This window comes from Salmo salar, chromosome 17 (genome assembly GCF_965601325.2).
Source record: "Salmo salar chromosome 17, fSalSal1, whole genome shotgun sequence".
In the NCBI taxonomy this organism is placed as follows: Eukaryota; Metazoa; Chordata; class Actinopteri; order Salmoniformes; family Salmonidae; genus Salmo; species Salmo salar.
In genome coordinates, this window is record NC_138307.1 from 40,690,731 (window position 1) to 40,702,500 (window position 11,770).

The 11,770-nt window shown below is 46.1% G+C and overlaps 1 protein-coding gene across 1 annotated transcript in view; it reads right to left on the bottom strand.

Moving 5' to 3' along the window:
• Positions 1-349: 349 nt before the first annotated feature.
• The window catches only part of LOC145850415 (glypican-6), a 143,230-nt gene continuing 131,809 nt past the window's right edge, over positions 350-11,770 (bottom strand). Inside the window, exon 3 of the mRNA XM_082963323.1 lies at positions 350-558. Coding sequence (XP_082819449.1) covers positions 350-558 — 209 coding nt within the window. The remainder of the gene's footprint in view (positions 559-11,770) is intronic.

Below are 11,770 nucleotides of genomic sequence, written 5' to 3' on the forward strand. Positions count from 1 at the left end.
GTTAGGGTTAGGGTTAGGGTTAGGGTCAGGGGTTAGGGTTAGGGTTAGGGTTAGGGTTAGGGTCAGGGGTCAGGGTTAGGGTTAGGGTCAGGGGTCAGGGGTCAGGGTTAGGGTTAGGGTCAGGGGTCAGGGGTCAGGGTGAGAAGACCATAAACTGAGCAACGTACCTTAGCCACCCTGTTCGCCACCTCCCTGCCCACCATGAGGCCCTGGACGAAGGTCCTTGCAGCGATGAAGGACCTCGTGACCTGGGCTTTTAGTTTCCTGGGCACGTCACCGAAAGGCTTCAGCTGGTCGGTGTATTTACTGACGCACTCCAAGTAGTCGTCGGTGAAGTGGTACTGAGAGTTCAGCAGCTGAAACATCCTCTCAGCAGACGGGACCAGAAGTCGTTCAGCGTCTCGTCCAGGTTGACGTTCCCTCCGGTGTAGTAGCGTTTCAGCTCAGTGAACAGGTCCTGGAACAGCTCACTGTTCTGCATGTACAGCTTCCCGTAGGTCCGAGTGAACATGGTATTCAGGGATTTCTCGCTGTTGTCTAGGAGCTCCAGGAAGAACTCTGTAAGAAGGGAAGGGAGGAGAGAGAGAGAGGAAAGATTCAAATGTGAAGAGATGGGACTCTGTAAGAAGAGAGAGAGAGAGAGAGAGAGAGAGAGAGAGAGAGAGAGAGAGAGAGAGAGAGAGAGAGGAAAGACTCAGATGTGAAGAGATGGGACTCTGTAAGAAGGGAGGAGGGAGAGAGAGAGAGAGAGAGAGAGAGAGAGAGAGGAAAGATTCAGATGTGAAGAGATGGGACTCTGTAAGAAGGGAGGAGGGAGAGAGAGAGAGAGAGAGAGAGAGAGAGAGAGAGAGAGAGAGAGAGAGAGAGAGAGAGGAAAGACTCAGATGTGAAGAGATGGGACTCTGTAAGAAGGGAGGAGAGAGAGAGAGAGAGAGAGAGAGGAGAGAGAGAGGGAGAGAGAGAGAGAGAGAGAGAGAGAGAGAGAGAGAGAGAGAGAGAGAGAGAGAGAGAGAGAGAGAGAGAGAGAGAGGAAAGACTCAGAGGGGAAGAGATGGAGCGTTGAATTTGCATACAGAAGCTCAGCATTGTGTCTAAGGAATGTTATTTATTGTATTGTATGAAAATGTTAAGTCATGTCTAAGCGCTTGTCATTTTGTCAACAGCTTCTGACAAAGAAACCAGATTTTCTACAGAGCTGCTCTTCCAGCCTCAATGCAACACCATGCTGGGATGTTCAAACACTGGCTTTCATTCACTACTTTATTCAAATACTGTTCTATACATGTACTTCAGAGTAGAACAGCAATATCAAATACTATTCTATAAATGTACTTCAGATGAAACATAAAACTGAGGTCTTGGTTTTATTCTTAGTATTTCTGAGTTTGGATAGACACTATTTATTTCTCCAAAGAGTATGATGACGGATAATCCAGTAAGTAACAAGACTCTCTCTATTCTCTGTGGTCCAGGCTGGGATTGCATTTCAAATTGCACCCTATTCCCTATCTATAGTGCACTACTTAGACCAGGCCCTATAGAACCCTATTCCCTATCTATAGTGCACTACTTAGACCAGAGCCCTATAGAACCCTATTCCCTATAGAGTGCACAACTTTAGACCAGGGCTCTACAGAGAATAGGGTGCCATTTTGGACCCTCCCTGAGTCTGAATGAAAGATGTCCCTCATAGCGTAGTTTCATTCAGGTCTGGTGATGTTTTGTAATATATATATATATAGACAGAGGACGACGTTCAGGTAACGGTGACAACAATCATGGAAAACCCCTGGAGTAAGTCGGCCATTTTGAAAACACCTGCTTCTACACAGGGCTGCTTCCTGAGTTCATTAAGGAAGTAGCGTCCATCATGCTTAGGGTCATGTATAAAAATGCCCAGTTACCCGTTATTTTGGTTACCATGGTTAGAAGAAGATATCTCAGCCAATGAAAAAGACAGCCAAATAGTGCGTTAAGTTATCACTATCCTTTTAACCATCTAAATACACAACCAAATTCAAAATGGAGAAAAAACAACGTCCGATTTTTGGATTAGTTGTCACCTAAATTACATTTAACCATTTTAGTCATTTAGCAGACGCTCTTATCCAGAGCGACTTACAGTAGTGAATGCATACATTTCATTTCATGGGCGTCGTCCCAATAACAGAACCAACGACCTGCAGCTGAGATCCCATTAAAAGTATATGGCTCAAGAGCGATCAATACCGTTCGAGGTTCTGCACAGAACGACCTAGAACATTCACGCCATCTAGAACATTCACTCCATCTAGAACATTCACTCCATCTAGAACATTCACGCCATCTAGAACATTCACGCCATTTAGAACATTCACTCCATCTAGAACATTCACGCCATCTAGAACATTCACGCCATTTAGAACATTCACTCCATCTAGAACATTCACTCCATCTAGAACATTCACGCCATCTAGAACATTCACTCCATCTAGAACATTCACTCCATCTAGAACATTCACTCCATCTAGAACGTTCACGCCATCTAGAACGTTCACTCCATCTAGAACATACACGCCATCTAGAACATTCACTCCATCTAGAACATTCACTCCATCTAGAACATTCACGCCATCTAGAACATTCACTCCATCTAGAACGTTCACGCCATCTAGAACGTTCACTCCATCTAGAACATACACGCCATCTAGAACATTCACGCCATCTAGAACATTCACTCCATCTAGAACATTCACGCCATCTAGAACATTCACTCCATCTAGAACATTCAACCTCCATCTAGAACATTCACTCCATCTAGAACATTCACGCCATCTAGAACATACACTCCATCTAGAACATTCACTCCATCTAGAACATTCACGCCATCTAGAACATTCACGCCATTTAGAACATTCACGCCATCTAGAACGTTCACTCCATCTAGAACATTCACTCCATCTAGAACATTCACTCCATCTAGAACATTCACTCCATCTAGAACATTCACTCCATCTAGAACATTCACGCCATCTAGAACATACACTCCATCTAGAACATTCACTCCATCTAGAACATTCACGCCATCTAGAACATTCACTCCATCTAGAACATTCACGCCATCTAGAACATTCACTCCATCTAGAACGTTCACTCCATCTAGAACGTTCACTCCATCTAGAACATTCACTCCATCTAGAACGTTCACTCCATCTAGAACGTTCACTCCATCTAGAACGTTCACTCCATCTAGAACGTTCACTCCATCTAGAACATACACGCCATCTAGAACATTCACTCCATTTAGAACATACACGCCATCTAGAACATTCACTCCATCTAGAACATTCACTCCATCTAGAACATTCACGCCATCTAGAACATTCACTCCATCTAGAACATTCACGCCATCTAGAACGTTCACTCCATCTAGAACGTTCACTCCATCTAGAACGTTCACTCCATCTAGAACGTTCACTCCATCTAGAACGTTCACTCCATCTAGAACATTCACTCCATCTAGAACGTTCACTCCATCTAGAACGTTCAACATTATTTATTGCAGGTTGGTTACCACCATGACCTAATTCTGTGGTTGAAATTTCACCCTCAAAACAAGCGTGTGAGTGTGTGTGTGTGTGTGTGCGTCTGAGTCGTTTTCCACCATCAATAAAACACCACATGATGGAATTTCTGATGGAAGAATGGAGTCGCATCCCTCCCATAGAGTCCAGACACATGTAGAATCAATGCCGAGGTTCTGGTGGTTCTGGCGGTTCGGTTCGACCCAACGTCCTATTCAGACACTTAATGTTGGTGTTTCCTTTATTTTGGCAGTTACCTGTAAATCAGCCAAGGATATGTACCACTGACTGGAGTAATGTATAGGGAGATATGTACCACTGACTGGGGTTATGTATAGGGAGATATGTACCACTGACTGGGGTAATGTATAGGGAGATATGTACCACTGACTGGGGTTATGTATAGGGAGATATGTACCACTGACTGGGGTTATGTATAGGGAGATATGTACCACTGACTGGGGTTATGTACAGGGAGATATGTACCACTGGCTGGGGTAATGTATAGGGAGATATGTACCACTGACTGGGGTTATGTATAGGGAGATATGTACCACTGACTGGGGTAATGTACAGGGAGATATGTACCACTGACTGGGGTAATGTATAGGGAGATATGTACCACTGACTGGGGTAATGCATAGGGAGATATGTACCACTGACTGGGGTAATGTATAGGGAGATATGTACCACTGACTGGGGTAATGTACAGGGAGATATGTACCACTGACTGGGGTAATGTATAGGGAGATATGTACCACTGACTGGGGTAATGTATAGGGAGATATGTACCACTGACTGGGGTAATGTATAGGGAGATATGTACCACTGACTGGGGTAATGTACAGGGAGATATGTACCACTGACTGGGGTTATGTATAGGGAGATATGTACCACTGACTGGGGTAATGTATAGGGGGATATGTACCACTGACTGGGGTAATGTATAGGGAGATATGTACCACTGACTGGGGTAATGCATAGGTAGATATGTACCACTGGCTGGGGTTATGTATAGGTAGATATGTACCACTGGCTGGGGTAATGTATAGGGAGATATGTACCACTGACTGGGGTTATGTATAGGGAGATATGTACCACTGGCTGGGGTTATGTATAGGGAGATATGTACCACTGACTGGGGTAATGTACAGGGAGATATGTACCACTGACTGGGGTAATGTACAGGGAGATATGTACCACTGGCTGGGGTTATGTATAGGGAGATATGTACCACTGACTGGGGTAATGTATAGGGAGTCAGTCCAGAACATGAATATTTAAACAGCTTAAATAACAGCCCACAAGCAGCATTAATGATTCATGTAAAGCTTCTGATAGTAACACAATATTCATGTGATTTAGACACAGCCACCGGGATACGAATGTAGATTATCCATATTACACACTGCTATTTACATTTACCATTCATCTGTCGCCAAAGACATTTTTTTCCCAAGTTTGTGCAGTTGTCTTTATAATTACATATCGTGTTCAAGAGGATTGAAAGAGACTGGAAGGACTTTTGTTTTGAAATCCTCTGACATAATAACGGAATAGTATTGCTGCAAAACGTGAATGTAATCCTATGATCCAATTAAGGCAAGGGTATCATTAAGGGGAACAGAAATATGTTTCAATTGACCACACACACACACACACACACACACACACACACACACACACACACACACACACACACACACACACACACACACACACACACACACACACACACACACACACACACACACACACACACACACACGACAGCTGCTGACCTTTCTCTAAATATCTGTACTCTTCATACTAATCGCATGTGGGTCTCAGTGAGTTTGTCCTGAGCAGTCAGAACAATACACTATAACCTGGAGAATGACAGGACAATACACTATAATGTTTCCATGTTGTGTTGCTGTCATGTTGTGTTGCTGCCATGTTTCCATGTTGTGTTGCTGCCATGTTTCCATGTTGTGTTGCTGCCATGTTTTCATGTTGTGTTGCTGCCATGTTTTCATGTTGTGTTGCTGCCATGCTGTCATGTTGTGTTGCTGCCATGTTTCCATGTTGTGTTGCTGCCATGTTTTCATGTTGTGTTGCTGCCATGTTTTCATGTTGTGTTGCTGCCATGTTGTGTTGCTGCCATGTTGTGTTGCTGCCATGTTGTGTTGCTGCCATGTTGCCATGTTGTGTTGCTGCCATGTTGTGTTGCTGCCATGTTGTGTTGCTGCCATGTTTTCATGTTGTGTTGCTGCCATGTTGTCATGTTGTGTTGCTGCCCTGTTGTCATGTTGTGTTGTCTCTCTTGTTGTCATGTTGTGTTGTCTCTCTTGTTGTCATGTTGTGTTGCTGCCATGTTGTCATGTTGTGTTGCTGCCATGTTGTCATGTTGTGTTGCTGCCATGTCTTCATGTTGTGTTGCTGCCATGTTTTCATGTTGTGTTGCTGCCATGTTGTGTTGCTGCCATGCTGTCATGTTGTGTTGCTGCCATGTTTCCATGTTGTGTTGCTGCCATGTTGTGTTGTCTCTCTTGTTGTGATGTTGTGTTGCTGCCATGTTTCCATGTTGTGTTGCTGCCATGTTGTCATGTTGTGTTGCTGCCATGTTGTCATGTTGTGTTGCTGTCATGTTGTGTTGCTGCCCTGTTTTCATGTTGTGTTGCTGCCCTGTTTTCATGTTGTGTTGCTGCCATGTTTCCATGTTGTGTTGCTGCCATGTTGTCATGTTGTGTTGCTGCCATGTTGTCATGTTGTGTTGCTGTCATGTTGTGTTGCTGCCCTGTTTTCATGTTGTGTTTTGTCCTATATTTATTTGTATTTATTTTTGTATTTTGAATCCCAGCCCCCCGTCCCCGCAGGAGGCCTTTTGCCTTCTGGTAGACCGTCATTGTAAATAAGAATTTGTTCTTAACCGACTCGCCTCGTTAAATAAAAAGGTGAAATAAATAAATAACAACACTTAAACTTTGCTAACAAGACTTCAAACCCTTCAGTGAACCAACAGACAGAAACACAAACAATCCCTGAACTGTCAAAACACACATCAACAGTCTGTAAACAAACAACAACAGATAGTGGTGACATGGGACAGGACCGCTAATAAACCACACAGGAAATCCTCCAAACAGTTTAACGGCTGGGGCGCCATGTGGTTATGCTGTTGCTATGGTGATAAAAACACGGGAACAATACGGGCTGAGAGTGGTTTACTCCTGTGGTGAGCCAGTTAACCTTTAAGGCATGGCTGATCAGTGATACCCCTCCTGTGGTGAGCCAGTAAACCTTTAAGGCATGGCTGATCAATGTTTCCACTCCTGTGGTGAGACAGTTAACCTTTAAGGCATGGCTGATCAGTGTTACCCCTCCTGTGGTGAGCCAGTAAACCTTTAAGGCATGGCTGATCAATGTTACCACTCCTGTGGTGAGACAGTTAACCTTTAAGGCATGGCTGATCAGTGTTTCCACTCCTGTGGTGAGCCAGTTAACCTTTAAGGCATGGCTGATCAATGTTACCACTCCTGTGGTGAGACAGTTAACCTTTAAGGCATGGCTGATCAATGTTACCACTCCTGGGATGAGCCAGTTATCTTTGAAGGCATGGCTGATCAATGTTACCACTCCTGTGGTGAGCCAGTTAACCTTTAAGGCATGGCTGATCAGTGTTACCACTCCTGTGGTGAGCCAGTTAACCTTTAAGGCATGGCTGATCAGTGTTACCACTCCTGTGGTGAGCCAGTTAAACTTTAAGGCATGGCTGATCAGCAGTTAACCTTTAAGGCATGGCTGATCAGTGTTACCCCTCCTGTGGTGAGCCAGTAAACCTTTAAGGCATGGCTGATCAATGTTACCACTCCTGTGGTGAGACAGTTAACCTTTAAGGCATGGCTGATCAGTGTTTCCACTCCTGTGGTGAGCCAGTTAACCTTTAAGGCATGGCTGATCAATGTTACCACTCCTGTGGTGAGCCAGTTAACCTTTAAGGCATGGCTGATCAACGTTACCACTCCTGTGGTGAGACAGTTAACCTTTAAGGCATGGCTGATCAACGTTACCACTCCTGGGATGAGCCAGTTAACCTTTAAGGCATGGCTGATCAGTGTTTCCACTCCTGTGGTGAGCCAGTTAACCTTTAAGGCATGGCTGATCAATGTTACCACTCCTGGGATGAGCCAGTTAACCTTTAAGGCATGGCTGATCAGTGTTTCCACTCCTGTGGTGAGCCAGTTAACCTTTAAGGCATGGCTGATCAGCAGTTAACCTTTACGGCGTGGCTGATCAACGTTTCCACTGGTGCTATTTGCTTGGCTTCCAGCCGTGTAGAGTGACTTGGCTGGGTGACAGGCGATCACTCAGAGAGGGAAAGTCAATGTGGGTTTGTATAATTAATTACCTGTATAAAGCCTTAGTTTAAAGGTATAATCACAATAGACTGAGACGCCCTGATCTGTTGCACCTGTTCCTTGTGATTGTCTCCACCCCCATCCAGGTGTCGCTGATTTCCCCCGGTGTATTTATCCCTGTGTTTCCTGTCTCTCTGTGTATTTATCCCTGTGTTTCCTGTCTCTCTGTGTATTTATCCCTGTGTTTCCTGTCTCTCTGTGTATTTATCCCTGTGTTTCCTGTCTCACTGTGTATTTATCCCTGTGTTTCCTGTCTCTCTGTGTATTTATCCCTGTGTTTCCTGTCTCTCTGTAACAGTGTATTTATCCCTGTGTTTCCTGTCTCTCTGTGTATTTATCCCTGTGTTTCCTGTCTCTCTGTGTATATATCCCTGTGTTTCCTGTCTCTCTGTGTATTTATCCCTGTGTTTCCTGTCTCTCTGTGTATTTATCCCTGTGTTTCCTGTCTCTCTGTGTATTTATCCCTGTGTTTCCTGTCTCTCTGTGTATTTATCCCTGTGTTTCCTGTCTCTCTGTGTATTTATCCCTGTGTTTCCTGTCTCTCTGTAACAGTGTATTTATCCCTGTGTTTCCTGTCTCTCTGTGTATTTATCCCTGTGTTTCCTGTCTCTCTGTGTATATATCCCTGTGTTTCCTGTCTCTCTGTGTATTTATCCCTGTGTTTCCTGTCTCTCTGTGTATTTATCCCTGTGTTTCCTGTCTCTCTGTGTATTTATCCCTGTGTTTCCTGTCTCTCTGTGTATTTATCCCTGTGTTTCCTGTCTCTCTGTGTATTTATCCCTGTGTTTCCTGTCTCTCTGTGTATTTATCCCTGTGTTTCCTGTCTCTCTGTAACAGTGTATTTATCCCTGTGTTTCCTGTCTCTCTGTGTATTTATCCCTGTGTTTCCTGTCTCTCTGTGTATTTATCCCTGTGTTTCCTGTCTCTCTGTGTATTTATCCCTGTGTTTCCTGTCTCTCTGTGTATTTATCCCTGTGTTTCCTGTCTCTCTGTATTTATCCCTGTGTTTCCTGTCTCTCTGTGTATTTATCCCTGTGTTTCCTGTCTGTCTGTGTATTTATCCCTGTGTTTCCTGTCTCTCTGTGTATTTATCCCTGTGTTTCCTGTCTCTCTGTGTATTTATCCCTGTTTCCTGTCTCTCTGTGTATTTATCCCTGTGTTTCCTGTCTCTCTGTGTATTTATCCCTGTGTTTCCTGTCTCTCTGTGTATATATCCCTGTGTTTCCTGTCTCTCTGTGTATTTATCCCTGTGTTTCCTGTCTGTCTGTGTATTTATCCCTGTGTTTCCTGTCTCTCTGTGTATTTATCCCTGTGTTTCCTGTCTCTCTGTGTATTTATCCCTGTTTCCTGTCTCTCTGTGTATTTATCCCTGTTTCCTGTCTCTCTGTGTATTTATCCCTGTGTTTCCTGTCTCTCTGTGTATTTATCCCTGTGTTTCCTGTCTCTCTGTGTATTTATCCCTGTGTTTCCTGTCTCCCAGTGTTTTTCCCCATTCTCCTTTTTCTAGTCCTCCCGGGTTTTGACCCTTGCCTGTTTCTGGACTCTGTACCCGCCTGCCTGACCTTTCTGCCTGCCTTGACCCTGACCCTGTCTGCCACTCTGTACCTCCTGGACTCTGATCTGGTTTTGACCTTTTTTGCCTTGTCCACGACATGGTAGACTGTACTGTCTGGGTTAGAAAGCTAACCGAACACAGTCACAGGTCGTCCTGCCTTTCATCTCACAACAAACAGAGAAGGTTGCTGCTTTCCTCCTTCAAGGTAAAGAGAGAGAGAGAGAGAGACGGGGAGACGGAGAGAGAGAGATGAGGAGAGAGAGGGAGACGGGGAGAGAGAGAGAGAGACGGGGAGAGAGAGGGAGACGGGGAGACGGAGAGAGAGACGGGGAGACGGAGAGAGAGACGGGGAGACAGGGAGAGACGGGGAGAGAGAGAGAGAGAGAGAGACGGGGAGACGGAGAGAGAGACGGGGAGACGGATAGAGAGATGGGAAGAGAGAGAGACGGGGAGACGGATAGAGAGATGGGAAGAGAGAGAGACGGGGAGACAGGGAGAGAAAGAGAGAGACGGGGAGACAGAGCGAGAGACGGGGAGACGGAGCGAGAGACGGGGAGACGGATAGAGAGATGGGAAGAGAGAGAGACGGGGAGACAGGGAGAGAAAGAGAGAGACAGACAGAGATAGAGAAACAGTCAATTTACACTAATTACCGTGCCTGGATCTCTGCTGTCTCTCTTCTCCTCCGAGCTGCTTATCACAGTCAAATAAGAGGGGCCTTATTAAACCCCCCCAAAAAACTCTCTAAGTGCTCATTAGCCTGCTGCTGCAAGGCCACAGACATGACGTGAGGAGCAGAGAGGTTAGACAGATACTGCAGACCTCGGAAACCTGCTCTCCCTCTCAACAAACAAGTGTTCTCCACCACAGAGCAGGCGGACGAGATGTTAAAGGCTAATTAAAGAGATTCGGTCCTCTGTAGCTCAGAGCTGGGTACCAAACAGCACTCTATTCCCTCAGAGACTCAGTCCTCTGTAGCTCAGAGCTGGGGGCTGGGTACCAAACAGCACTCTATTCCCTCAGAGACTCAGTCCTCTGTAGCTCAGAGCTGGTGGCAGGGTACCAAACAGCACTCTATTCCCTCAGAGACTCAGTCCTCTGTAGCTCAGAGCTGGTGGCTGGGTACCAAACAGCACTCTATTCCCTCAGAGACTCAGTCCTCTGTAGCTCAGAGCTGGTGGCAGGGTACCAAACAGCACTCTATTCCCTCAGAGACTCAGTCCTCTGTAGCTCAGAGCTGGGGGCTGGGTATCAAACAGCACTCTATTCCCTCAGAGACTCAGTCCTCTGTAGCTCAGAGCTGGGTACCAGCCTGTCCCTCATCCCAGTCCCTCATCCCAGTCCCTCATCCCAGTCCCTCATCCCTGTCCCTCATCCCAGTCCCTCATCCCAGTCCCTCATCCCAGTCCCTCATCCCAGTCCTTCTCTCTGCCATTAGACACTCAGTCCCCAGCCAGTCAGTCAGTCCCCAGTCAGTCCCTCATCCCTGTCCCTCTCTCTGCCATTAGAGACTCAGTCCCCAGCCAGTCAGTCAGTCCCTCATCCCAGTCCTTCTCTCTGCCATTAGACACTCAGTCCCCAGCCAGTCAGTCAGTCCCCAGTCAGTCCCTCATCCATGTCCCTCTCTCTGCCATTAGAGACTCAGTCCCCAGCCAGTCAGTCAGTCCCTCATCCCTGTCCCTCTCTCTGCCATTAGAGACTCAGTCCCCAGCCAGTCAGTCAGTCCCTCATCCCTGTCCCTCTCTCTGCCATTAGAGACTCAGTCCCCAGCCAGTCAGTCAGTCCCTCATCCCTGTCCCTCTCTCTGCAGCTCATCTCAGTGGGACGTGGTCCTGATTACACCTACATTTGTTTAAGTAATAGGAGCCTTCAGGGTTTTTTTTCTCTTTTAGAAACCATGTCATTACTACCTCAGTAGATCTGAGTCAAGGACAAACATCACTGTGTCTTGATCAAGGTTTATACAGCAGAGAGAGAGAGAGAGAGACAGAGAGAGAGAGAGGCAGAGAGAGAGAGACAGAGAGAGAGAGGCAGAGAGAGAGAGGCAGAGAGAGAGAGAGGCAGAGAGAGAGAGAGACAGAGAGAGAGAGCGGCAGAGAGAGAGAGACAGAGAGAGAGAGGCAGAGAGAGAGAGACAGAGAGGCAGAGAGAGAGAGAGGCAGAGAGAGAGAGGCAGAGAGAGAGAGACAGAGAGAGAGAGGCAGAGAGAGAGACAGAGGCAGAGAGAGAGAGAGGCAGAGAGAGAGAGGCAG